This window comes from Procambarus clarkii, chromosome 25 (assembly GCF_040958095.1).
Source record: "Procambarus clarkii isolate CNS0578487 chromosome 25, FALCON_Pclarkii_2.0, whole genome shotgun sequence".
NCBI classification, from domain to species: domain Eukaryota; kingdom Metazoa; phylum Arthropoda; class Malacostraca; order Decapoda; family Cambaridae; genus Procambarus; species Procambarus clarkii.
In genome coordinates this window covers 4,976,468-5,002,740 of record NC_091174.1, presented here as the reverse complement: position 1 = coordinate 5,002,740, position 26,273 = coordinate 4,976,468, and the positions used below count along the sequence as shown (strand labels likewise).

The 26,273-nt window shown below is 45.1% G+C and overlaps 1 protein-coding gene across 2 annotated transcripts in view; it reads left to right on the top strand.

The window, feature by feature from the left end:
* The window catches only part of LOC123756382 (unconventional myosin-XV), a 108,207-nt gene that overhangs the window by 22,125 nt on the left and 59,809 nt on the right, over nucleotides 1–26,273 (top strand). For both annotated transcript variants that reach the window (XM_069331199.1, XM_069331198.1), the window contains exon 2: nucleotides 16,845–16,950. In XM_069331199.1, the coding sequence (XP_069187300.1) occupies nucleotides 16,936–16,950 (15 nt within the window). In that variant the 5' untranslated portion in view covers nucleotides 16,845–16,935. The remainder of the gene's footprint in view (nucleotides 1–16,844; nucleotides 16,951–26,273) is intronic.

Below are 26,273 nucleotides of genomic sequence, written 5' to 3'. Positions count from 1 at the left end.
GTATACCTTGACCTTCAAAATAAATTACTCGAGATTAGATTATGATTATCTTCAGTATATTCACCGGATGCTGGCCAGGGTGTCTTGTCTGCGTTTGTTTGATGCTGTGTGTCTGATGGTGTATCTCTTGAATGGTGTGTGTGTGTGTGTGTGTGTGTGTGTGTGTGTGTGTGTGTGTGTGTGTGTGTGTGTGTGTGTGTGTGTGTGTGTGTGTGTTTACCTAGTTGTGCTTGCGGAGGTTGAGCTCTGCTCTTTCGGCCTGCCTCTCAGTTGTCAATCAACTGTTACTAACTATTTTTTTCCACACACACACACCCAGGAAGCAGCCCGTAATCGCTGTCTAACTCCCAGGTGCCTATTTACTGTTAGATAACAGGGCATCAGGGTGAAAGAAACTGCTCATTTTTGTTTTCTCGCCAGCCCCGGGAATCGATCCCGGGCCACAGGATTACGTGTCCAACGTGCTATCCACACAGCCACCGGTGCTATTTCCTGGTATTGTGTGTGTGTGTGTGTGTTGCCTCTTATACATAATTTAGAATCTATCACTGGAATTAGCTTCAATTATCTCGTCTTCGTCTCACGTCCTTCGCACTGAAGAATTGCTTCTCAGCATCTCCGAGGCTGATCTACAGCATCTCCGAGGCTGATCTACAGCATCTCCGAGGCTGATCTACAGCATCTCCGACTGATCTTCAGCATTTAGGCTTATTTCCGTCTATTTCCTGGTATTACATTCTTAACATGTCCTTGTCACAGTACCAACAACCACAGTTAAATGTGATGAAATATACATTAAGCCAATGCAAGGGAATTGAGAAATAAACTCCCAAGGAATTAATAAATAAAGAACACCTAATGGATTGAGAAATATATAACAGTGGATGGCATTAATAAAATGAGACAATGTACCTTGCAGTGAGACACAGATGAGTGGAGATGAACTGTGTGTTGGAACATCTGGAGGTATACACCTTAACTCTCATTGTTTACCAGTTTACTGTTAAACTGTTTACCTGTGCGGCGCCTGTTGAACAGCTCACCTGTTCACCAGATGGATTATTTTGAGGGTGTCATGCTCTGAGAGGTGAGGTTTGGGAAGGGGAGGGGGGGTGAGGTGGAGGGGGGGTGGTTGTGGAGGGGAGAGAAGGAAATCACGTTGGTTGTCAAGGACTCAGTAACATGTGAAGGTTAATAGAGTGTGTGTGTGTGTGTGTGTGTGTGTGTGTGTGTGTGTGTGTGTGTGTGTGTGTGTGTGTGTGTGTGTGTGTGTGTGTGTGTGTTCTCACCCAATTTTACTCGGCTAAATGTGCTTGCGGGGGTCTAGCTTCTGCTCTTTGGTCCCGCCTCTCAACTGTCAATCAACTGTTGTACAGGTTCCTGAGCCTACTGGACTCAATCATATCTACACTTGAAACTGTGTATGGAGTCAGCCTCCACCACATCACTGCCTAATGCATTCCATTTGTTAATTACTCTGAACAAGTTCTTTCTGATGCCTGTGGTGCCTCTGCTCATTTAGGAACTCAGTTTCCACCTGTGTCCCCTAGTGCGTGTGTCCCTTGTGTTAAATAATCTGTCTACCCTATCAATTCCCCTGAGAATCTTGTTTCTAGTAATCTTGTATGCATGTGTATGAGTACGCACATGATAATTCCCTGTATTTTAAATTTGTATAGCTTATTTCTACCTTATAACCTCCGCCAATCATATGCCTTCTTACATGGCGTCATGCCTTTAAAGTGACGTCATCAACTTGATGACGTGCCTTTGTCGCCCCATCATTGGTCGTGACGTCACTTTACATGGCGTCATGCCTCTAAAGTGACGTCATCAAGTTGATGACGTGCCTTCGTCGCCCCATCATTGGTCGTGACGTCATGGTTTACCTGGAAGGTGAGGCCGACATTGGACGAGTGACTCAGCCCTCGCCGGAAATGCTGTATCGCAATTCCTTAAGTTTTACGACTATTCCGGATGCTTCCCGTAATTTTCTGTTACTTTTGTCCTCTGTACATAGGGACTATGGTTCCGTATCCTTGAGTGTGCGCGCGCAAATTCTTAGCCTGATGTTTGTTCTAGGAATTTACCAATCATAACCTCAGTGTTAAACTCGTAAGCGAATTGTTACATAATACATTCAGCCTTTAATAATGATCATTATTCATCATAGTAATAAGCTAAACCACATCTAATAAAACCAGATTTAGTTAAATGACATTAAATACGAGAATTATACAGTTTTTCGTACACGAGATGTGGCAACACCGTGCACTGAATCATTGACCAATCAAATTACCGTTTACATACCGACCGTAGCGCGCTCCTTGCCCCTTTTTTACTCAGGTATCACAATTCAGTTTTTTTGTATGTCTGAATGCCATTGAATATGATTTTTATCGTATTATCGTTCTCTCTGGTTACCGTTGGGGATTGTTTTGCCGATATTGTCACGCACTGGTTGTGGCTATCGATGCTGTCATGCATCCATTATTGAAACGATTTTCAGGAAATTGTTGAATGTTGAGTCTTCAAGGACTGGCGCCAGATTCACGAAGCAGTTACGAAAGTACTTACGAACGTGTACATCCTTCTACAATCTTTGATGACTTTGGATATATTTATTAAACAGTTTACAAGAATGAAAACTTCCCAATTAACTGTTGTTATTGTTATAAACAGCCTCCTGGTGCTACGGAACTCATTAACTGTTTAATAATTGTAAACACAGCCGCCAAAGATTGAGAAAAGATGTACTGGTTCGTAAGTGCTTACGAAACTGCTTTGTGAATCTGGCCCCTGGCTGTTCTCTGGGAGTAACTTAACATTGGAAAAAAAAATCTATTTAATTTTGTTGTTGTGGATAATTATTTGCACACTTTACAAATCGTTATAATTTGTGAGTTTTGTTATGAAATATATGATTTGTATTTAACTAATTTGTAAACAACTCGTTGCCAGTAACGTTATTTTGATAATTACGTTTTTTGGGGGGAAGTTATCGTAAGGACGACTTGTGGTTTAGCGAAGAAAGAAACATTACCATAGGTTAAGTGTTCAAGGCCTGGCTAGATTACTCCCGTCAAATGGTCCGTTTCTTACCCTCTCAAGACGCATGGTTGTTCTCACGCACCAAGAAATCACATTAGCGTGACGTATCGGTGAGAAAGGTTGCAATTCTTTTGACCATGTCGTGGGGTAGTTGTCTAAGGCGTTTGCTTGGGGAGTATAAGGTTCGAATCCTCCATACGGCTCCTACTGAGCTTGGCGTGAAAGCACAGCAATGTGCCTCAAGCCAAGCTGATGCCTCTCTCACTCTACATACACTGAGGGTTCCCTACTCCACTCTACTGGTGCGCCTGAAAGCGCACAACCTGTTCTCTCGCCTGTTATTGTTTTAGATTCAGCTACTCATAACAAAACATTCCAAGTAGCACGGGCTATGGTGAGCCCGTAGTGGACTTACCTGCCACATGTGCGGGTTCTCTCACCTTTACCGATTTTTTGTCATTTATGAATACATCCTCCACATCCTGTGAATACTAAACAGGTGAGTATCCACAGGTGAACACTCACCTGTAGACCCCAACACCCACATTCTCTCCTGTGGCCCTCTACAAAATAGATCGAGCAGGCAAAGTTACCGGCAGCCTGCGACAAAGCCATTCATACGTCACAAGCCTTGCATTGTTTTCATTTAACTTTGCAAGTAAATGTCAACAGGAGACAGTTCACCACATTCATAAGTGGTTCTGATTTTGTTAGAGTAGGACACGGTATATAGTATTTGTCATGGGAACCCTTGAAATTCTTCCTTGGGGCCTCCGCGGGGTCCACTGGACCCTAAGTTGGGAACCAATGGACTCTACTGGATGGGTAGGAAAGGAAATTGCTTAGTATAACATGTAGAACTAGTTTTTGAGTCCATTACGTGACTGTGTGCACCGAGTGTGCACGGCGGTCCATAATTATACACAAAATTAATTGCGAAACAAACCTGACATAGTGCAAGACATAATAAATTATATGTATTTTGGTATTCATATCTTCTTCACATACATGATAATACAGGTTGTGTTTTAACATGAATTCCCTGAACCTTCTCAAGGACACAAGACAGCATAAAGCCATGTTAGGGACTTACTCAAAAGTGGGAAGTGAACTACTTTTTCAGGCGGAGTATCGTGACGCGCTCTCACCTCGACCGTTGCCCTCAGAGTTGTCCTTTCCTCGCCGCTGATTGGCTGAGACTTATCTTCCTCGTCCGTGGTTGGCTGAAATGTATTTATCTTTTCATGATAGGCTGGAATTTCTTTGCGATCTCCTAGCTGTATTTATTATTTATTAACTCTATGTTCTGAAATGTCAGTTATGATTGCCTGAAGTTGAATTTATTCCAAGATAAGATCAGACTTTGTCATATTATACGCTGAAATTTCCTTATTTCTTCTGTGGTTGAAGTTTTCTCATCTCGTCCATAACTGGGGGTTAGTTTGTGTGTGTAATTGAGCCGTTCAAAATTTTTACATATCTACTGTATAAATAACTTTTGTTTCCCTGTAACTTCATTGGTTGAACTTTTTTGAACCTCTACTGAAATCTCTCCCACTGTGTGTGCGCGCGCGCGTGTGTGTTTGTGTATGTACTCACCAAGTTGTGCTTGTGGGGGGTTGAACTCTGGCTCGTTGGTCCCGCTTCTCAACCGTTAATCAAGTGTAGGGATTCCTGAGCCTACTGGGCTCTATCATATCTACACTTGAAACTGTGTATGGTGTCAGCCTCCACCACATCACTTCCTAATGCATTCCATTTGCATTCCAATACAAGATGTGTGTGTGTGTGTGTGTGTGTGTGTGTGTGTGTGTGTGTGTGTGTGTGTGTGTGTGTGTGTGTGTGTGTGTGTGTGTGTGTGTGTAAATCACGAAAATTAACACGTGATGAAAAATGTGACAGTGTCAGAACACGGAGGAAGAATTGAAACATGAATTTCCTTAAGTACTTTCGTATTTAATAATACATCTTCAGAAGGGTATATATATATATATATATATATATATATATATATATATATATATATATATATATATATATATATATATATATATATAAACATTTTTTAGTTACCATATATCTCACTTAGATTCAGTTCCCGCGAAGAGGGAAGACGTTTGAGCAAATTTCCTTACACCCGATGCCTCTCACTAGTCTGTGAGAGGCAGAGGAGGCAGAGTAGGCATTCTGCATTCACATATTTGATGGAGAGGCATCAATTGATGCATTTGATGCAGAGAGGCAGACTAGGCATACCAAGGCATGCTGGTGAATGCCTTGGTACCCCGGAGTCAGGCAGCAGCTGTTATGGAGTTGAATCCTGATGAGGTCATTAAGTGGTTATGACTCGGTAGTTATAACACGCTCCCTGACACTGGCACACCATATGGTAATAGCTATAAAAACAAGATGAGAAAGTGTAGCTTCGTGACGACTTGTGGAGTCAAACGTCTTTTAGATTTAATATTGTTGTTCTGTTAGTTTTTCGTGTACATTTTATGCCAGGTCACGTGCAGGTGTTGATCTCTAAGTGTCTTTGTTTAACAGGAGGAAAAAATAACTTGGGGTTAAATTGTTGGTCATTGATAAGGTGGTCAGCGTGAAGGATGGTCGAGTGCTGCCATCTATTGGTGGAGTGGTGTGAGATCCAGTGTCACGCCGACGTGTCCCTCCAGAAGTCCTTCGGAGCTCTCCGTGTCCCTCCAGAGGCCCCTGGGAGCTCTCCGTGTCCCTCCAGAGGCCCCTCGGGGCTCTCTATGTCCCTCCAGAGGCCCCTTGGGGCTCTCCGTGTCCCTCCATAGGCCCTCGGAGCTCTCCGTGTCCCTCCAGATGCCCCTTGGGGCTCTCCGTGTCCCTCCAGAGGCCCCTCGGGGCTCTCCGTGTCCCTCTAGAGTCCCCTCGGGGCTCTCCGTGTCCCTCTAGAGGCCCCTCGGGGCTCTTCGTGTCCCTCTAGAGGCACCTTGGGGCTCTTCGTGTCCCTATAGAGGCCCCTCGGGGCTCTCCGTGTCCCTTCAGAGGCGCCGATGGCTGGTGGGATAGCTTCGTCTTCCCTCATTATAACCTCTGTTAGGTTTAGTGTAGCGGAGGTGAATCCTGTTTGGTACAGGTCTCTCTGATTATTATCATTATCATTATTATTACCAAGTGTAAGTACAGGTGCGTCTTGCCTCATTACAGACGGAAGTGTAAAGAAACGGTGAAACCCTGAGGGTGTTACTCTACATTTCCTAAGTGTGTCTCTGAGTCAAACTGTGGGAAAGAGGGCCTGAGAGAGACGGATGGATGGTGAGTGATGGAGACTTAAGAACTGGTTCGGGTGTGTCACAGCTGCAGAGAGAGAGAGAGAGAGAGAGAGAGAGAGAGAGAGAGAGAGAGAGAGAGAGAGAGAGGAGCGAGTGGAGCGTGAGAAACACACAGACTTCCACTTTCAAGCTTCCTCCACCGTCACTACCGGTAACTCAGCTCACCGTGACTGTTAACTGCTAACTGTGCCTCCTCCCCATCCCTCTTCCCCCCACCCCCCGACTTCCCCCCTCTCTCTCTCTTCCCCAACCCCCCACCCACCCCCCGACTGATCCCCCCTCTCTCTCTTCCCCCCACCCCCACCCCCCGACTTCCCCCCTCTCTCTCTCTCTCTCTCTTCCCGCCATTCTAATTGCCTCTTCCGTATGCTGATTACCTCTTTCTGGCGCGGATCAGGAGAAAGTAATTAGGCCTGCGGGTAAGGCAGTTAGTGAGGTGATTGTGCAGTTAGGTTCAGGTGTCGGGTATGCCTCCAGATGCGGTGCTTGAGTAGGTAAAGACGGTAATTGGGTCATTAATAACGTGTCTCATTAGATAGGGAGGATCGTTGGGTATTTTTGATGAACCCAACGATTTTGATATTATGGAGAGTCGTTAACCGAAGTGGGTGCGGTAGTTGGGTAGTTAGTACAGCTGTTTAAGACTTAGTTGAGTTGCTAGTGCTCATACATAAGGTAGTTGTATAGTTAGTGGAGGAAGGGTAATTAGAGGTACAATAGCTACGTATCCAGTAAGTTGGTCAGGTAATTAGGTAATTAGACTAGTTAGAGAGGTGGTTAGAAGGTGCATTAACAATAAAGAGGCCACTAATTAGAGAGGCCGTTGGGCCTTGAAAATAATGAAAGCAGATTAGTAGTGTGATTTCTGACAGTAAAGTCGTTTAGTAATTAGCATGCACGTTAGGCAGTCTTAGAAAATATGATAGTTAGGTTACTAATAAGATGGCTCGATAATTAAAGGTGCTAATGTGTGTGTGTGGCCTAAGGATGACTCTGTAATTGCGTGCGTTGAACTCCAGCTCTTGGGTCTCGGCTCTCAGCCTTCAGTTATCTGGAGTACGCGCTGCTGAACCCTGTGGGCTCAGTAGCACAGTACTGGCACAGTCGGCTCACAGCCAACTGGACCCGAGTTCGGTTCCAGGTTAGGGCGAGTCGTTTGGACACATTTCCCCACACCTGATGCTTATGTTCACCTAGCAGTAAATAGGCACCCGGGAATTAGGCGACTGTTGTGGGTTGGATCGTGGGGAAGGTCAGTGGTCAGCCTAGGCGGACCTCGATAAGCCTAATTGATTTTCCGTTCCAGAAAATGGGACATCATATGAATTCGTGAATGGTGACCCTTCCATCTACCTTCTGGTGAATGGTGACTCTTCCATCTACCTTCTGGTGAATGGGGACCCTTCCATCTACCTTCTGGTGAATGGTGACTCTTCCAACTACCTTCTGGTGAATGGTGACCCTTCCATCTACCTTCTGATGAATGGTGACCCTTCCATCTACCTTCTGGTGAATGGTGACCCTTCCATCTACCTTCTGGTGGTTCCGGGAATCGTTGTCCCTGCTGCTCGGTCTCTGACCTAACCTCCTGGTTAGTGATCTGGTCAACCAGGCTGTTAGACGCCGGTGGTCGCAGTCTGAGGAGGAGAAAAGAGAGAGGGCAGAACTGGCAGCTGGACACCCAAATTAAATTAACAAAATTACATTAATTATAAATTAATTAATTAACTTAAAGAAAACCAAATTTAAGAAAAAAAATCGGCGTGAATGCGCTGGTTATATAATGGATAATATATTAAGATATGTTATCATTCTTAGTTTTAGAACATAATATGATAGTACATGAGAAGGTTCGGAAGCATTTGCAACCGATAGCTGGAAAGGTGGGGCTTAGGAGCGGAAGCTCAACTCCATTCAAATATGTTGTTGTTTTAGATTCAGCTACTCGGAACAAAACGTTCCAAGTAGCACGGGCTATGGTGAGCCCGTAGTGAACGTACCTGGTACAGGAGCGGGGCTGTGCTCAAATATGTGAATGCACATACATAACTACATCAGTTAAGGGAAGGTGAGGCGGAAGGCAAATGCTGAGCTCAACCGCCACAGCCAGACCAAGGTGAGGAGCCGGAAACCAGGAGCTGAACCCCAATAACCAGAGCAAGGTTAACTAACTGTTCTTGGGTGAACACCTAACTAAATAATCTCGCAAAACTGCTCGTTATATGTAATATGATTCGAGCATTTTTTTTTATCGAGAATTACAGTTCACAAATGTCTTGTTCTGTGCTCGGGGTAAATGTAAACTGTTTAGGCAGGTTTACCGGGTACTTCTGGCAACTTTCCACCCACAGGATCACAAGAGGATTCCCCTGTAAACCTCACACTACCACCCACAGGATCACAAGAGGATTCCTCTGTAAACCTCACACTACCACCCACAGGATCACAAGAGGATTCCTCTGTAAACCTCACACTACCACCCACAGGATTACAAGAGGATTCCTCTGTAAACCTCACACTACCACCCACAGGATTACAAGAGGATTCCTCTGTAAACCTCACACTACCACCCACAGGATCACAAGAGGATTCAGCTGTAAACCTCCCACTACCACCCACAGGATTACGATAAGATATCTGACTTGGATTATTTGCTCTCAGACCGTCCAAGTGGTTGGGCACCATTCCTGCCCCCCGTCCCATCCCAAATTCTTATCCTGATCCCTTCCAAGTGTTATATAGTCATAATGACTTGGTGCTTTCCCCTGATAGTTCAATTCAATTCTCAGTCCAGCTGGTTGGTTGATTGGTTAGCAGGCAGAGTGGAGGCTGACTGATAACCGTCATAGCTGACAGGATAACAGGCTGGCTGATTGACGTATTGTACCAATCGCTGGATGATTGGTTAACAGGCTATCTGCCGTAATGTGTCTTGTGTGGCTAGGTTCTGTATGGTGTGGCTAGGCTCTGTATGGTGTGGCTAGGCTCTGTATGGTGTGGCTAGGCTCGGTATGGTGTGGCTAGGCTCTGCATAGTGTGGCTAGGATCTGTATGGTGTGGCTAGGCTCTGCATAGTGTGGCTAGGCTCTGTATGGTGTGGCTAGACTCTGCATAGTGTGGCTAGGCTCTGTATGGTGTGGCTAGGCTCTGTATGGTGTGGCTAGGCTCTGTATGGTGTGGCTAGACTCTGCATAGTGTGGCTAGGCTCTGTATGGTGTGGCTAGGCTCTGTATGGTGTGGCTAGGCTCTGTATGGTGTGGCTAGGATCTGTATGGTGTGGCTAGGCTCTGTATGGTGTGGCTAGACTCTGCATAGTGTGGCTAGGCTCTGTATGGTGTGGCTAGGCTCTGTATGGTGTGGCTAGGCTCTGTATGGTGTGGCTAGACTCTGCACGTCTTTGTGTGGTTGATGTTTTGTGTGTCCGGCTTTCTTCCAACTCCTGCCTGGGCCATGAGACAGTTGCCTGGTGTCTGGGAGAGAGAAAGTGGCCTTGACTCGTCTTGGTGAGTGAGCCCTGACTGTGAACATTGATTTCGTCGGCGACGTTGATGATGATGATGTGGCTTGGTGACGGTGAGGTGGTGGAGTGGTGAGGGAGAAGGTCCGGTTGGGACTTCAGGAGCGATAACCGGGGTGGTGCTGCAATGGTAGTTTGGTTGGTATAGTGAGGATGGTGATGATGAGGAGTACACAATCTCTGCTACTTTGGCTATAATTATCGGTGCCAACTATCGACATAATTACAATTGTTTCTATTCCACCTCCTATTTCTCTTCTCACACCCCTCGCCCCCCCCCCCGCTTTTTTCTCCATCTCCCCACTCCCTCTTCTTCCATCTACCAGCTCCCCACTCCTCTCTCTCTCTTCCCAATCCCTTCCTCTCATCAGCACGATCAAACCTTCACCGACCTTACCCGTTATCTCTTCGTCCTCCATAGGTCGACTGGTCTCTCTCTCTCTCTCTCTCTCTCTCTCTCTCTCTCTCTCTCTCTCTCTCTCTCTCTCTCTCTCTCTCTCTCTCTCTCTCTCTCTCTCTCTCTCTCTCTCTCTCCCTCTCTCCCTCTCTCCTACCACTGTCATCACCACCACAACTACCACCACCACCACCACCACAACTACCACCACCACCACCACCTCCACGACCCCACACAACCACCGTTAACCTAGCGGTCTGGAGTGATTGTGTAGTCTGGTCAGAAGCGCGTGGGTTGCTTTCTTGTAAACCTCTGTTTGTTATATGGCATGCACATACACACTCAGGTGTGTCCACACACGCACGTCCGCACACACCTGCCAAGCCTACACTGTAACGAACGCTATGGAAGCTGCATAAAGGTCAAGGATAAGATGGCCATATGTGGCGAGGAGGTCAAGGGCTGTGCTCCCAATCCTCTGATATTTAAATCGCAGAGAATATAAATTGGGCAAGAAAGGTCCCTCACGGTGGGAGAGGAGGAACGTGAGAGCGAAGTTAGTGACTGCAAGAGACAAACAGTTCTTGCAAGAACACATCACTAAATCAAGAAGACAAAGAGCAATAAACCAATCATTGTTCACTCAAAAATGAAGCTGACGTTGCGAATATAAAATACATTTTACCTCTGGGACCGTCACGTTAGTGTCTTTGAGTAAAGTTGAGTTAAGGAGTTGATAAGTCCAGGCCAGAGGACGGGCCGTGAAGGTCAGGAAGCTACACAAGAGAGTAAGTACACAAGAGTGTGAGCTAGAGACTATCTTCGTGAAGTTCCACGAATTGTATAGATAAACGCCGGTAAGACGATGGAATATATAAAGCGTCCCCCCAAACAACGAGATGCCATGGAAAGCTGTAGTCCACTCGGAAGATGAAAGGACTGCTGAAGGAACTAAATAAATGCAATACACACAGTAACAAGGGCGCTACTGAAGAAGGCTAAAAAGAGGTGCTTAACTGCTAAGGAAATTTGTCAATAAACACTTTTGACTAGAAATTTTGAAATGTGAGAGAGACAAATATAGTTCTAATATCCAAGAAATGGAACAGAAAGAAAATATTACACTATAGATACCTGGTTGATGGGGTTCTGGGACTTCTACTCCCCAAGCCCGGCCCGGGGCCAGACTTGACTTGTGAGAGTTTGGTCCACCAGGCTGTTGCTTGGAGCGGCCCGCAGGCCCACATACCCACCACAGCCCGGTTGATCCGGCACTCCTTGGAGGAAACAATCTAGTTTCCTCTTGAAGATGTCCACGGTTGTTTCTGTAATATTTCTGATGCTCGCTGGTAGAACGTTGAACAACCGTGGACCTCTGATGTTCATACAGTGTTCTTTGATTGTGCCCATGGTGCCAGATGTGTCATTAACATGAATTCCTTGCACAGTACTGGAGAAAGTACTCGGAGAAATAATGGTGAAGCACCAGAAGACGACAAGCATAATAACGGATAACACGGCTTTAGAGGGACGAGTCTTGTATGAAAAACTTGATGGAATTCTAAGACCGAGTCATCAAGATAGGACTGTCCACACACCACACTTCACACCCCGTTCGTCTTCCCGTGTCTCTCAGATGGACTGCTTCGCTGTTCACGTGACAGCTGTACGTGGAGGAGGAAGAGCTGACGAGTTGACATACATGACGTGCAACTGATGAGTCTGGTCACGCGAGGTGTGGCTAGTGAGGTCATCTGTATGCTCTCTGGTACCCGACTTCCCACTCTCGCCCACTGGTACCCAACTTCCCACTCTCTGCCACTGGTACCCGACTTAACACGCTGTCTCTCCGGTACCCGACCCGGTACCCGACTCGGAAAATGAGAGGAGAAGGAGAAGAAGAGGAGAAAAAAGACGGGGGTGGGGAACGAAGAGGAATGTAAATGCCGAATACCTTAAACTTTAGAGAAAGTTTTTGTTCACACCTACAGGAACCTTTTTACGTGTTAGTATTTCCCTCGCGGCTAACTTTCACACTACTGAGAGTCCACCAGGAAGTCTCAGCAGCTGACTAGGCGCTCACGAAGCTCAGGAATGTTGGGATGGGGTTGTCGTTGTGGTTGTTTTAAATTCAGCTACTCGGAACAATAAGTTCCAAGTAGTACAGGCTATGGTGAGCCCGTAGTGGACTTACCTGGCACAGGAGCGGGGCTGTAACTTCAAGATGAGGCTCTTCCAACTACATGATAAACATTGGGACCCCAGAGATATCAGCGTCGTCAGATATTTAACTGTGAATTAACAAATCGTGTTAACAAAGAAAACTTTTGGTTGCATGAACAATCTTGAGTTCAGTGGTGCAACAAATCAAGTTAAGTCAATTATTGATCAAGTGGAAAATGAGGTGGAGAAATAATATATAAAAAAACGGAAAGAGTTGCTTAATAATATGTATATTGTATTTAATTAAGGAGGGACTGGAAGCAGTCGCGCGAGACCCTACTAGCTTATACTCTCAGGTTGTGGGTCCTCAGCAGTCACAAGCGACACCAACTTTTATAAATGAGTTGCGTTAATAAATGTATAAATGTAGTTGGTTGGTGCAGAGAAAGTTGCTATAGCCAGGCTGCGGGCGGGCGAGAGCCTTCTCCGAATGAATGGGAAAATGTAGGTTATGGTCGACGGGTCGGGGAGGGGGAGCTTGGTCCATGAGGATGGGGGGACGAGGACGAGCATCTGGGAAGACTTGCATACGGGATGGGGGAGGGAGAGGGTTAGGTGCGGTCTTAACGTATAGTTAAGGAAGGAGACAAACCACACAGGACTCCGCTCCTGTGCCAGGTAAGTCCACTACGGGCTCACCATAGCCCGTACTACTTGGAACTTTTTGTTCCCAGTAGCTGAATCTTAAACAACAAACCACCGTAGATTTTGGTTTAGTCTGGGGAAAGTCTGTGGTTGCAACTTCCACATAAACCTCTGGTGGCGACCTGAGTCGTGAGGCACAATGGCTGTACATTGTACTCACGTAATGGCCCTTGCGGGGGTTGAGCTTCGGCTCTTTGGTCCTGCCTCTCAACTGTCAATCAACTGTATACAGATTCCTGACCCTATTGGGCTCTATCATAGCAACATTGAAAGTTGTGTATTGAGTCTGCTTCCACCATATTACTCCCTAATGCGTTCCATGTGTCAACTGCTCTCTTATACGTATTCAAACACTTGCACAGTTGCAACACTCACGTCTTGCATGCATTGTATCATTACATGTGACGTTTAGTTTCATCCTATTTGTTCAACCACTTGGGCTGGACGGTAGAACGACGGTCTCGCTTCATGCAGGTCGGCTTTCAATTCCCGACCGTCTCAAGTGGTTGGGCACCATTCCTCTCCCCCGTCCCATCCCAAATCTTTATCCAGACCTATAATTCCCTCCACCCTTCCTCTATTTCACGGGCGATTTGCTGCCATCATCACACACCACACACACCCCATACACACTTTATATAAAAACTGAATTATCTCTATTTTTCGTTAGGTTAGTTAAAGAGTAACTGTGTCGTAGACAGGTCAAACAGTTCGCAGGTGTTAGACCTTACTCCCCTTGGGGCATTCTTGACGTCACTTACGTCATATGTCGAGATGGAGCTCCAGCCAAGTGCGCAGTTTTGTAATGTTGACCAATCCACACACTATAAAATGAAGGGACGACGACGTTTCTGTCCGTCCTGGACCATTCTCAAGTCGATTGTGAATTGAGAATGGTCCAGGACGGACCGAAACGTCGTCGTCCCTTCATTTTCTAGTGTGTGGATTAGTCAACATACTTCAGCCACGTTATTGTGACTCATCTCCTGCAGTTTTGTCATCTCGCCAACATTCCTCGACGCGGGATTACGGAGGATCCATTCACCGGTCAAGAGACAGAAGACTAGATGCCACACGGACGTGTCAGTCTGTACCACGTAAGCAAGGCGGCGACGGGGAGAATATCAAGCCCGGAGAAGAACCCTCCGTGTGTGTGGACATGAATACAAGAGTTACCCTTCAGTAACGCACTGGACGGCAGTCCTTGTTAGTATCCAGGGGCTCGGAGATATTCTGTATTTATGTCCGCGAACGAGATCGCAATCTCTCACCTCCATCATCGCGGCTTAGTCGCCGTTTAGTGAACAGTTTACGAACTCCGATGCGCTGCGAGGTCGCTGATAGCAATAACCTTAACTTGAGGACGACCTGGTCGCGCGTCTGAGCTGAGTAACTGAGTACTAATTGTTGACCAGACCACACACTAGAAAGTGAAGGGACGACGACGTTTCGGTCCGTCCTGGACCATTCTCAAGTCGTTTGTGAATACTAATTACTAACTAACCGCTCTATGATCGAAGTACAAGTACAGGTATCATAACTGGTCACTGGTGGTCTACGTTCTCGAGCTCTCTAACGCCAAGGAGGAATAACAACAATGTATTTTTTGCGTCGAATATAAAATTGGTTATTACCCGCTAATTAGTCCGGAGACACAGTGATAAAAGTGTGTAGTGAAGGGACCATTACCTCATACTGTTGAAGTCATGCTGTTCTCCTGGCGTGAACAAGTGGCCGCTGCAACACCCATCACACACATCACTCAAGACGCTCTCAATATTGCAACATGTAACAATAATAAAAATAATAATGTTTATTATTATTATTATTATTATTATTATAGTTTTTTGTTGCTTTCGACATAATATATCAATATTTTATACTCTAAGGTGTGGTTTATAATCATCTGTGACGCTGTGATCACCGTTAAATTGTAAGCTTATGTTACGGCAGTATTTCTCGTTTATCGACTGGTTGAACTTGGACTCGCTCTGCCAGTAACCTGTAATGTATGTGTGTGTGTGTGTGTGTGTGTGTGTGTGTGTGTGTGTGTGTGTGTGTGTGTGTGTGTGTGTGTGTGTGTGTGTGTGTGTAGCCCTGAGGGTCGTGCTCGGGTGGAGGCGGCAACGCCCCAGCCATTGTGCACTTAAGGCGTATATACACCTAACTCCCACGTAAATAATGGCAATTGACGAAACATCGTTTATTAAATCATTTAAATGAATCACCATTATCACAATACTGTTAGTACCATAAGAGTTACTGATACTATTATACCATTACTTTTGCTGACGCTGCGGCTACGGCTGCTGTTGCAACAGTTGCTTTTAGTGACACTAGTACCATAACTAAAGATAATACCTCATCCTAGAGGTACTTCGCCCACACTGGCAACAGCAGCCGCTCCACAGTACAGCAGTTAGTGGTATATTAGGCCTCAGTGTACCACAAAAGGCGTAATATATTGCAGACGAGGAGTCACAATAACGTGGCTGAAATATGCTGACCAAACCACACTAGAAAGTGAAGGGACGACGACGTTTTGGTCCGTCCTGGACCATTCTCAAGTCGATTGTGAGAATGGTCCAGGACGGACCGAAACGACGTCGTCCCCTCACTTTCTAGTGTGTGGTTTGGTCGGCATAATATATTGTTTGATTGAAATGTAAACAGTGAGTTCTGGGGCCACGCTTCACAATGTCCAGGAACAGTGCTCGTGGGCTACTTGCATTATCACGCTGGTGTTCGGTAGGTATATAATACACTGGGTTCTTACAGACTTCTTTCCTGTGTTAAGTGTAGACATCGGCGAAGCACTACATATCTAACTCAACCAACTTTCTAAAAATGAAAAATGACTAGTTTCCTTGCCATGAATTTTGGTAACGTGATTGCTGTTCTCAATACTGATACAAAGAAAATAGAAGCATAGAAAATCTACACTATAAGAAAAACAACCCCCAGCAATGCGGTTATATCTAACCAAATACAGTATGTTTAAAGGAAAGCCTTCCAGCGCCTCCACGCGGCAGTAGAGGAGGGAATATGCACACTGCATTCTGAGCTCCTGTCCGCCATCTGAGGAGCTGGAGGAACTCCAAAACCTGTAACAACTTTGTACCTTTTATGTCACCTAGTTTGTAACCCTCTTTTGTAACAAACTTTAAATAATATAAACCATATATAAAACGTATACAAAATTATTTATTCATTGTTTTATTGATTTTACATTTATTTAGTCTATATTTAATGATAATTATCACAGTAATTACACGAAATTGGTGATGTTTGCGACTAATGAACGTACGCGACAAGAAAAGGTAACAGTCAAAAATCTCGGTGATTAATATAGATTACTTCAGTGGTGCAAACTGATTATAAACATTGCGGAGTTGACTTCCTGACATCCAACGTGGGGAGCGTGGGAAGGAAGAAAGGTGTCCGTCATGCAGTGTCTCTTAGAATGCTAATTCCTGCCTCGATATTAGTTTTTTATGTATGCGCAATTGTCAGCGAGTGGCCTTGGTAACTGTCCCAATTGGCAGGAAGTCCGCCCTATTAAATGAGGCTAATTATCGAGATGGATGCTTGACTGAAGGTGAAATAATATTATTTTATTCAGGAAGAGAGAGGCTTTTTTCTCTTTTTCTTGCAAGAGAGAGCAAGGTCAGGTCAGTACTTGAAACCTAATACTTCGTTTTCTTTTCAGAAACCACGATGGGACGGCGCTGACCTGACCTTTCTGGTCCTCCACTGTTCCCATTCTTGACCTCCTTCCCTCGTCCTCCACCAGGCCAACCATGGAGTACGAGAAGGTAACTGCCTTGTACCTCTGTATGTTATTAGTATTCATTATAATATTATGTAAACATGTTTTTGGTGTCGGTTTTATTCGTGTCCTGTTTTCGCTATCTTTAAATATTTAGAAAGGAAGAGAAAATACTTAGCCTGTTTGATCGCATTATACGGCGTTAAATTCTTCTCAGAGATATGTATCTTTTGATGCTACTATATACTAGTATAGAATTACAAAACAAATTTAACCACAAAATATAACAGTTCACCTTCTATACAACCTATCATTACCGTTTTTTATGATCATGTACAAGGTCGGGCACTTTTTTTCACCTAATAGTAAATAGGTATCCGGAAATTACATAACTATAGTAGGGTGTCATCCTGGGGAAGGTCAGTAGTTCTACCTTCGGGGGGGAAGGGGTGTCTCGATATCATCCTAACGTATGTGTGATTTTAATTAAACTATATGAGAGCCCTTAGGAACACGAGACTCCTCAGGGAATATTATAGTTATACACGCATGAAGAAAAAACAAATAGTAAAAGAAAACGAGCTCTCTAGCCTACTGAATCTGTTGAAGAAAACGGATATCCCGAATAGGGATGGGACTCTATTTTAGTTGAGAAAAAAAATATTATTCCCTCATAGACTGGAAATCTGTGTCCACACGCACACACATTATTATGTAAACATGTTTTTCTACTCATGATCATGATACTAGTGATATATTTGACTTCACTGTACGACAATAGGCATAATATATTGTTTTATTCAAACACTTTTTATTATTAAGTCATTTTATTGAAAAACGAACGCGGTCTTGGGTAATGTTTGTTCTACGACCCCAGCGCTCTGGGGTCGTAGTCCTAAGGGGCCCGGGTTCGATCCCCGGCAAAGTCAGAAACAAATGGGCAGAGTTTCTTTCACATAAGTGCACCTGTTCACCTAGCAGTAAATAGGTACCTGGGAGTTAGGCAGCTGTTACGGGCTGCTTCCTGGGGATGTGTTTATACTCACCTAGTTGTGTGCGCTTGTGTAAGAGAAATATATGTAGTAGCCATAATAGAGGAAAAATAAATTGGTAAGAAAGGCGGGGTCCAAGAGCTAATAGCTCGATTCTGCAGATACAAATAGTAAATACACACACACACACACACACACACACACACACACACACACACACACACACACACACACACACACACACACACACACACATATATATATATATTATTAAGAGAAGCCTTATCACAGCCGGTAGTCCGGCAAAGAAAAAAAAAATTACCTAATGCCCCGCAACTCTGATGAGCCTGTCGGTCGCCCAGATGGGATCACGGTGAACCTCTGGAAGAATGGTAGACAATTGGTATGGGACTACAGTTGCATTTCAACTTTGGTCAACACCTATGTTGACTTCAGTGCTGCACAGGCAGGAGGTGCTGCCAATCATGGGGAAGCAGCCCAGTCTCGTAAATACAGAGATCTTGATCACCACTACAATTTTGTCCCCATTGCCTCAGAGACACTTGATGCCTGGGATAAAAGTGTTGCTAAGTTTTTTGAAGGAACTAGGTTCTAAGCTAATTGAAAAAACTAGAGATTTTAGAGCTGTCAGATTCTTCTTTCAGCGCCTTAGTGTGGCAGTCCAGAGAGGAAATGCTCACTGCATCCATTGTTCCTGTCCGCCATCTGAGGAGCTGGAGGAACTCTATAACCTGTGACAAGTATCCTTGTACCCTGCATGTAACCAATGTTGCAACACTTTTTGTGTAAACCAATTTTAAACCAAATAAAGTGATATATATATATATATATATATATATATATATATATATATATATATATATATATATATATATATATATATATATATATATATATATATATTATAATATCTCGAGGGCAATCTCGAGTGGGACAGGAAGCTGGTGACTTGGCAAAGATCCACCAATTACTCCTGAAGATTTTTTTCCAAAACAATTTTAATACCAGAGATGGTGACCCTCGAGTAACTACACATTGGTCACAGTTTATTTCCTAAATATAAGCTAATTCACCCTTAATAACTATTTTGTGTTTATTTGGATAATGTATTATTGTATAAAGTTACTCCAACACATTGCTAAAGGCACGTTTTTGGGGGGGTATTTTTGTTTCCAAGTTAGATACAGTGCTTCCAGCATGGTCGTTATTACCATGTGTTTCTTGTGCTTTGCACGCTCTTATGTTCTGCTGTGTCTTCATCTTTATTAAGTAAGGGACATATTTAATGGTAACTGGCAACAGTGTGAGGCCCTGGGGGGGGGGAGGGGGCGTGGCCTGGAGGCGTGAGTTCATTCATGAGTCGAGGGCGCGAACGTGAGTGTCAGTGTCGCGGCTGTCACGGTGTGGTGTAGACGTCGCTCTGGGCGTCACGTCGCTGTGTATGTGAGATTTTAGGAGGTTAAAAGAGAAAAAGAGATACGCTCGTAGATATTACGCGGTGTTTGTGGTACATAAAGGGCTGTTTAGTCGACCAGTCTGTGTTGTGAATCTTTGTGTAATGGCGTCCTAATGTTTGTTTTGGGTGGGGGGAAGGGGGTCGGTGTATAAAATGTTCCTGTCGGCACTTGTCCGTGAATAACTTAAGAAAATAAGCACCTCTTTGTGAATAATATAAAACAAGCCCTTGTTAATGCCTAAAATATACAGGTACTTGGTGATGACTCAGATGGTCACTGAGACACTGGGGAAATGGGGCGAGATGTCACGCGAGGCCCGTGTGGACGACACAGGTAAACATCCAGGAAGTTACGTGTAATACGCTGGTGAGGGGGCGGCGGCGCCCGAGGGCACGCTGTCACCGTCAACAGTCGTGGTGGGAGTAGATCATGTGTGTAGTGTCATCTCAGTCAAGGTTCCCTTCCGCGATGCTGCTTGCTGCTGCTGCTGCTGGTGGTGGATAACAACGGTTCTTTTGATGGCCTTAGAGGTGGTGATGCTGGTAATCGTGGTAGCGAAGATGATTGTGGTGGACTAGGGGTTGGAAAGTGGTAGTAGAGGTGATAATGCTGTCCGTTAGTTTGATGGTGGTATATATATATTTTGGGTGCTTTAGGGATCGCGGAAATAATGATGCTAGTTTGTTGTGAATCTGATAATGGGTGGGGGTAATCGTGGTGATAGTGGTGGTAATCGTGGTAGGCGGTGTGAAGAAAGCCTGAGGTCTCCGAGAGCAGTGACTGAAACGCATAAGGTTGATGACTACGTAAATATGGGACATAAAAACAAGATTGCGTAAACAGTTACAAATGAATGTCTATAAAACACACACGTGTGTGTGTGTGTGTGTGTGTGTGTGTGTGTGTGTGTGTGTGTGTGTGTGTGTGTGTGAGTGAACGTGTGTCGGTCTGTCCCATAAGAAGAGGTGGAGTATAGTACAAAATATCCTGCTAGGATAGGCACAAGACTGTTATATATATTCTTTGCTGTGGATACTGGGGGACTTGATTCCTGCAACGTGGCCAGGGGTCTTAGACTTTACTCTTGTATGTATGTTTCTCTATCTCTCCGCCTGTCTATATGTCCATCAATGTTATAAATCCTTGCAATCATTCAACTTTCTGAGAAGGAGAACTCTCGACTTAGGTGACTGAATAAATTCACAAACAATTAGATAAACTCCAACTAGATAAGGGAAGAGAGCTATTGACATTTGTGTAGGATACTGATTTGGAGGGGAGGGGGAGGTTGTAAATGAGATTGAGAAGAGAGTTTAAGACCAAAGTGGAAAGCCAAGGATTGGTTCGTCCTTAGCGTTCCTACATATCTCCCTCACTCCTTCTCTCAAACTCTTTTCTCCCCTTGCCTCCGTCATATTCATATCCCTGTCCTTATATCTCTTTCTAATACTATATACTCGTATTGACTTAGTGCTTTCTCCAGAAAAAATATCTTACTTCCCAGTACTTTACAATAACATACCACACGATACATCCCCAGATGGCAGGAGGCCATCACACTAGTATAGGACGAGGGGGAAGCCCACTCGGAATCGACAGGGGTGAAAGATCAAGAAGCGTTATTAAGACCTTACTTTATTCCAGTGGAACACATAGACGAAATATCTTAAGCGGCACGTGCCAGACTGGCGAACATGAGGACATCCTTCAGATACCCCTGACAAAGCTGCATTTAGGAGGGCAGATATTTATGTATAAAGTTATTAATTGAATACCTAGGTCAGACCAGTACTTTTGTGCACAACTCTCATGGGATCAACAGAACCCGAGGCAACCAGCACTATAGAACCCCGGAGTGGAGCCCAAGATTTACGGAACAACAACAAAAAACTACACTAAAATGTTAGGAAGGTCTTCCATAAAGTTGTTGGTAGAACTCAAAAAGACGGGCTCTGAGACCTAACCAAGGAGTAGGGAGATAGAGGAGACACACGGAGCTAGAGGCATAAGCATTAGAGAAACACTTCCTTAGTGTGTGAATGATGGCCAAGAGGAGACGACCTACATCTGACAAGGCGGGACTTAAGAGTTGAAGCTCTACCCTGCAAGCATAAAAGGTGACTACATACATACCCACGGGCGAACTATCAAAGGCTAAGACTGTTAGTCGCTCTCTCCGATCTTTAAAATTATATTATTATAATTGGTGGACTAATTGACATAAAATTGAGGCGAGTAATTGGGTAAGAGTTGTGTGCAAATTGGTATGTGTGGACGTGTCGATGTACGTGTGTATGTATGCACATGCGTGTACGAGTTAGCGAATGGGCCACGTGCGTGTCCTAGTGACTGGGTGGACCACATCCGGGAACAACACGTGGCTGGTATTGGCCTGCTCTACAGTACTTGTGTGGTCTCAACTACACCCACGTCGCTCCGGACTACTCGCTCTGTTCCAGACCCACACCCACGTCGCTCCGGACTACTCGCTCTGTTCCAGACCCACATCCACGTCCCTCCGGACTACCTGTTTTCCTCTAGACCGGACCCCTCACCGCTCCTAACCCCCTCCCCGCCACCCAAGCTAATCCACATTATACCACCACTTGCACTCTGCTTCAACACCGCAGTGTAAATTATGCTTCACCGGTACACTGATGTAGAAATGGAGTAGTGCGGGGAGAGAGAGAGAGAGAGAGAGAGAGAGAGAGAGAGAGAGAGAGAGAGAGAGAGAGAGAGAGAGAGATGTACAGATTAATGTAGCGACATAATAAGTGAAACATTGCAGGGAATAGTGTAGAAGGCTGTAAATATCAGCATAATAATGTCCAATTCAGTATAAACAGCGTACATATATGTATGTGAGTGCCCAGTTCAGTGTAGCAACGAGCAGATCAGTGTATCAAAGTGAAGATCAGTGTGTGCCTTGTTGTACCTGCACACTGCCTCAGAGGTGAACCATGAAAAGCTTGAGGAAATTGCGAGATATGTACAAAGGAGTATAAGAAGAGCTTCATAAGAGTGCGGGAAATACCTGGCAATCGTCGTCATAACGCCTCGTTCGTTTTTGGTCAATTTTGTGTATGTTTTGGAATGTTTAGGAACTCGTTCGTAAATGTTTTGAGAGGGTTTGGTTGGCGGCAGGGGAAGTAGCTTTTGGGTAAGGTAGTAAGATGAGGTTCATATGAATAGTCTAGACATTCAATCGAATTCTCCTTCTTTACAAGTGACCAATCACTGCGTTACAATCAAATGACTACCATGTGAGTGATAGAGCTTAGTGTTGGGGAAACACACAAGATAATCTTCAACTTTTTCTGGTTCACTGTAGACAAGTGTTGTTCCGGAAGTGTAATGGTGCCGGTAATGACGAAGAACTGGCAGCGGTAAAGCTTGACCTTTGACCCCATAGACGAGGAAGTGGGGAGGTATGTGGATGGGGAAGTGGTTAGGGTGAATGTTGGGTCAGACCCCCCAGGGGCCCAGTTCGACTCCCGCCGCCAGGAGCGGGTTGTGAGGGGCGTCGCGGGATATGTCGTGCCTGTGTGGTAGCAGCGGCGGCGGCGGGGAGGAGCCGGAGTGGCCGAGGGTGCTGGCCCAGCTGCCCCTCATGTCACTGGGCCGCGCCTCAACCACATACTACTGGAGCCCCAACACCGCCGCCCCGAGCCTTGCTACTCGCTCCTTCGGCTTGTCCTTCCGCCGGCGGTGGCATGAGCTGGAGGGCCAGGTTAGGGCGGAGCCGCGGGTGCTGACTGTCAGCCCCGGGCCGCCGCCCGTGCCGCCCGAGCTCTTCTCCTGCTACCTGGAGGCCACGGCGGGCCGCGCGGCGCAGTTCGATGCTGCGTCCTACTCTTCTGGCACGGTGTCGTCCGGCGTGTCCTCATGGCACGGTGCCACTCTCAGGTCCCGCTCTTCCTCGTCCTCTCGGAGCCCCCGCTCCCCCAGCACTGAGGGATGGCGTCCTCGACGGTCTCCGAGCACTGGGGGATGTTCTCCTCGTAGGCCTCGTTCACACATCACTCGGGAACGGGATTCCCGCTGCCCCAGAGCTAAGAGCTTGCAACTCCGCTCCCCTGCGGCACCCCGCTCCCCTGCCGCACCCAGGGCACCCCGCTCCCCTGCGGCACCCCGCTCCCCTGCGGCACCCAGGGCACCCCGCTCACCGGCGGCACCCCGCTCCCCTGCCGCACCCAGGGCACCCTGCTCCCCTGCGGCACCCCACTCCCCTGCCGCGCCCAGGGCACCCCCCAAAAAGCCACCCCGACCCAGCAGGCATCGCTCTGTGGAAGCCTCAACAGTGGGGCGAGAGAGCAGGGGTGCCACACAGGGAGCGCCAGAGGCATCTACCTCGGCATCCTTCAGGAGCTCCCGTACCCGGGCACGACCAGTGGGGGAGAGTGTGGCCCGGGCACACAGTATGGGTCGCCTCTCCCTGCCCCGCCTCCCTCACCCACGACCACCCATCAGGACCAGACGCCCCTCGGCCCCTCTCACTGCTGTAAGATGTATGAGGGTATTTTACAAGTTTACTTTCATTATAGCCAAAATGTATTTGCCAGTGTGGGAACCAGGTTGGAGCCCATACTCGTAACAGACTGAAACGTTTTTCTAAATGTCTTTAGTTCCTACTCATTTCTAAGTTATTATATTTGTTAATCAATTTTGTATCTACATTTGTTCTTCAATTGCATTAATAACAATTATTTTACATGCTTTGAATTAAAATAATTTCAAAAATTTATATCTTTTATATATTTATTATATATATATATATATATATATATATATATATATATATATATATATATATATATATATATATATATATATATATATATATAATGTGTGTGAATTTCAATATGTTATTTGATCCCTGAGGATGGCGTGGCACTGACTGAAGACAGTATGAAATCCGCCAATCTCTAGTGGCTCTATTTAATCTTACATTAAGTGCATGACATTAGAATCACACAAATAATACATGAAATGGTTGTAAAAACCCAAAGGGAGAGTTAAAAAACAGTTAAAACCACAGAGCGTCTCAATACTGAGACGTGATAGGCAATATGTCATCCAAATGACGCAATCCAGTATTTAGACTATGGTTGAAACTCGCTTATTTAGGCGCCCGCTGCCTCACCTGTCAACACCAGAAGTTTCTCTCTTCCCAACCCGCTTCTTGGAGCCCAACAATAACATACTTGTGGCTGGCTACTTGGCCTGTGTGAGGTGACGGCTCCCACGTACCTCACCTCGCTGTGGTATCACTCTTATTATAGTCATTTGTGCTTTTACTGCTGCTAGTCTGGCTATTATGCTCAATTGTTACTGTTAATTGTTGTTGTTAGGGTGGTTTATTATTGTTATTTATTTGTTTTGGGATAGATGAGTGAAGGTAATGACTGAACAAGTCAAATTATTTTGGCTTTTGATTGAGGACTTTCGACGTGTTGATTCAAATAGTCATTGATGTCTTAATATTTTAATAATATAATTAAATCTTACAAAGCATTAAAATAGAAAACTTAAAGAATATGCAAATATTTCTATCTTCTTTTCAAGAATATGCATATTCTTGAAGAAAATAAGATTTCTATCTTGTTTTTTTCAAGAATATCCAGAGATTTCTATCTTGTTTTCTTCAAGAATATCCAGAGATTTCTATCTTGTTTTCGTTCAAACTTTGTATCTTTCTTTCTTTATAATTCGGTAGTTTACGGCACTGTACGTCCTGGAGACGGGAGTGTGGTTGAGGCCGGTACAGAGTAGTGCCAGCCACGGCTCAACGAACCGAACCAAGGTTGTACGCGAATCTGGCTAAACAATTGCCTATGATAATTATCTCTTACTGGAGCGAAGGCAGGGTGTTGCAGACGGAAGGAGTCTTCGCCTCTCGTATGGCAGTGTTGCAACCCATCATTTTATTTGTATTGTTATTATTGTTCTATATTTGTTTAATTAGGACAGAATTCCTGCTTAAATCCACAATGTTATTTTAAGAAAATAATATAGACAATAGGCGATCATGAACGCCATTGTCGAAACCATTATAGAACCATTCCTATTGACCTCAAATCAAACCCTTAACGGAAGCCTTCATTTTGAACCTTGGAGAGTTCAGACATCTACCCAATCTGGCTTTGGGTAGATGTCTGATTTAAGCAGGCTTAAATCTGCTTTGATTTAAATATTAATATGATAGAAATGTTGTGGGATGGAAGCCATTGCATTAAATGACCGACAGGGAAGAAAGCAGGGCTAAGAACACATGCTTGGGCTTGCACGCACAGGTGAACACACAGGTAAGAGTATGTAGGGGATCCTGCCCTTGATGACCGCCCACCAGAAGCCCCTCATCACCACCTACCAGAAAGAGTGGTACTTTACTGTAGCCCAAGAGTAGTGAGCTAGCCTCATCCATGGGTGGAATGATAAGCACGTTCACTATCACGAGCGTGGAGAGCCATAGCATTAGAGTTGTATTAGTGGGCGGAAGCGTCCCCAGGGGACGCTCGCTGAACAGCGCCGGACACCAAAGAGGTGGTAGAAGCGGCGAAGAAAGCTGACCGGTTATTTTACAATTGACCACAAGAAGATTGGCGTGTTCATTGTGATCATTTGGACATGCATAGATATGCGTCTGAAAGATTTGAGGCTCTTTATTTTGTTGGATATTCCAGATCAAGTCATAAATCGATTTTCAGCTCGCAAGGAGCAGAGGAGGAACTCTTTTGAAGCAGAACGGCAGGACCGGTTCTGGCGTCATGCTTCAATGATTCTCTCATGGATGTATCACGTTATTTTGATTTCTCTGTGTAATTGAGCTATAAAACATGACATTGAGCTAAAGTTAAAGTTTTAGAAACTAAAATATTCTGGTTACAGACGAAAATTTA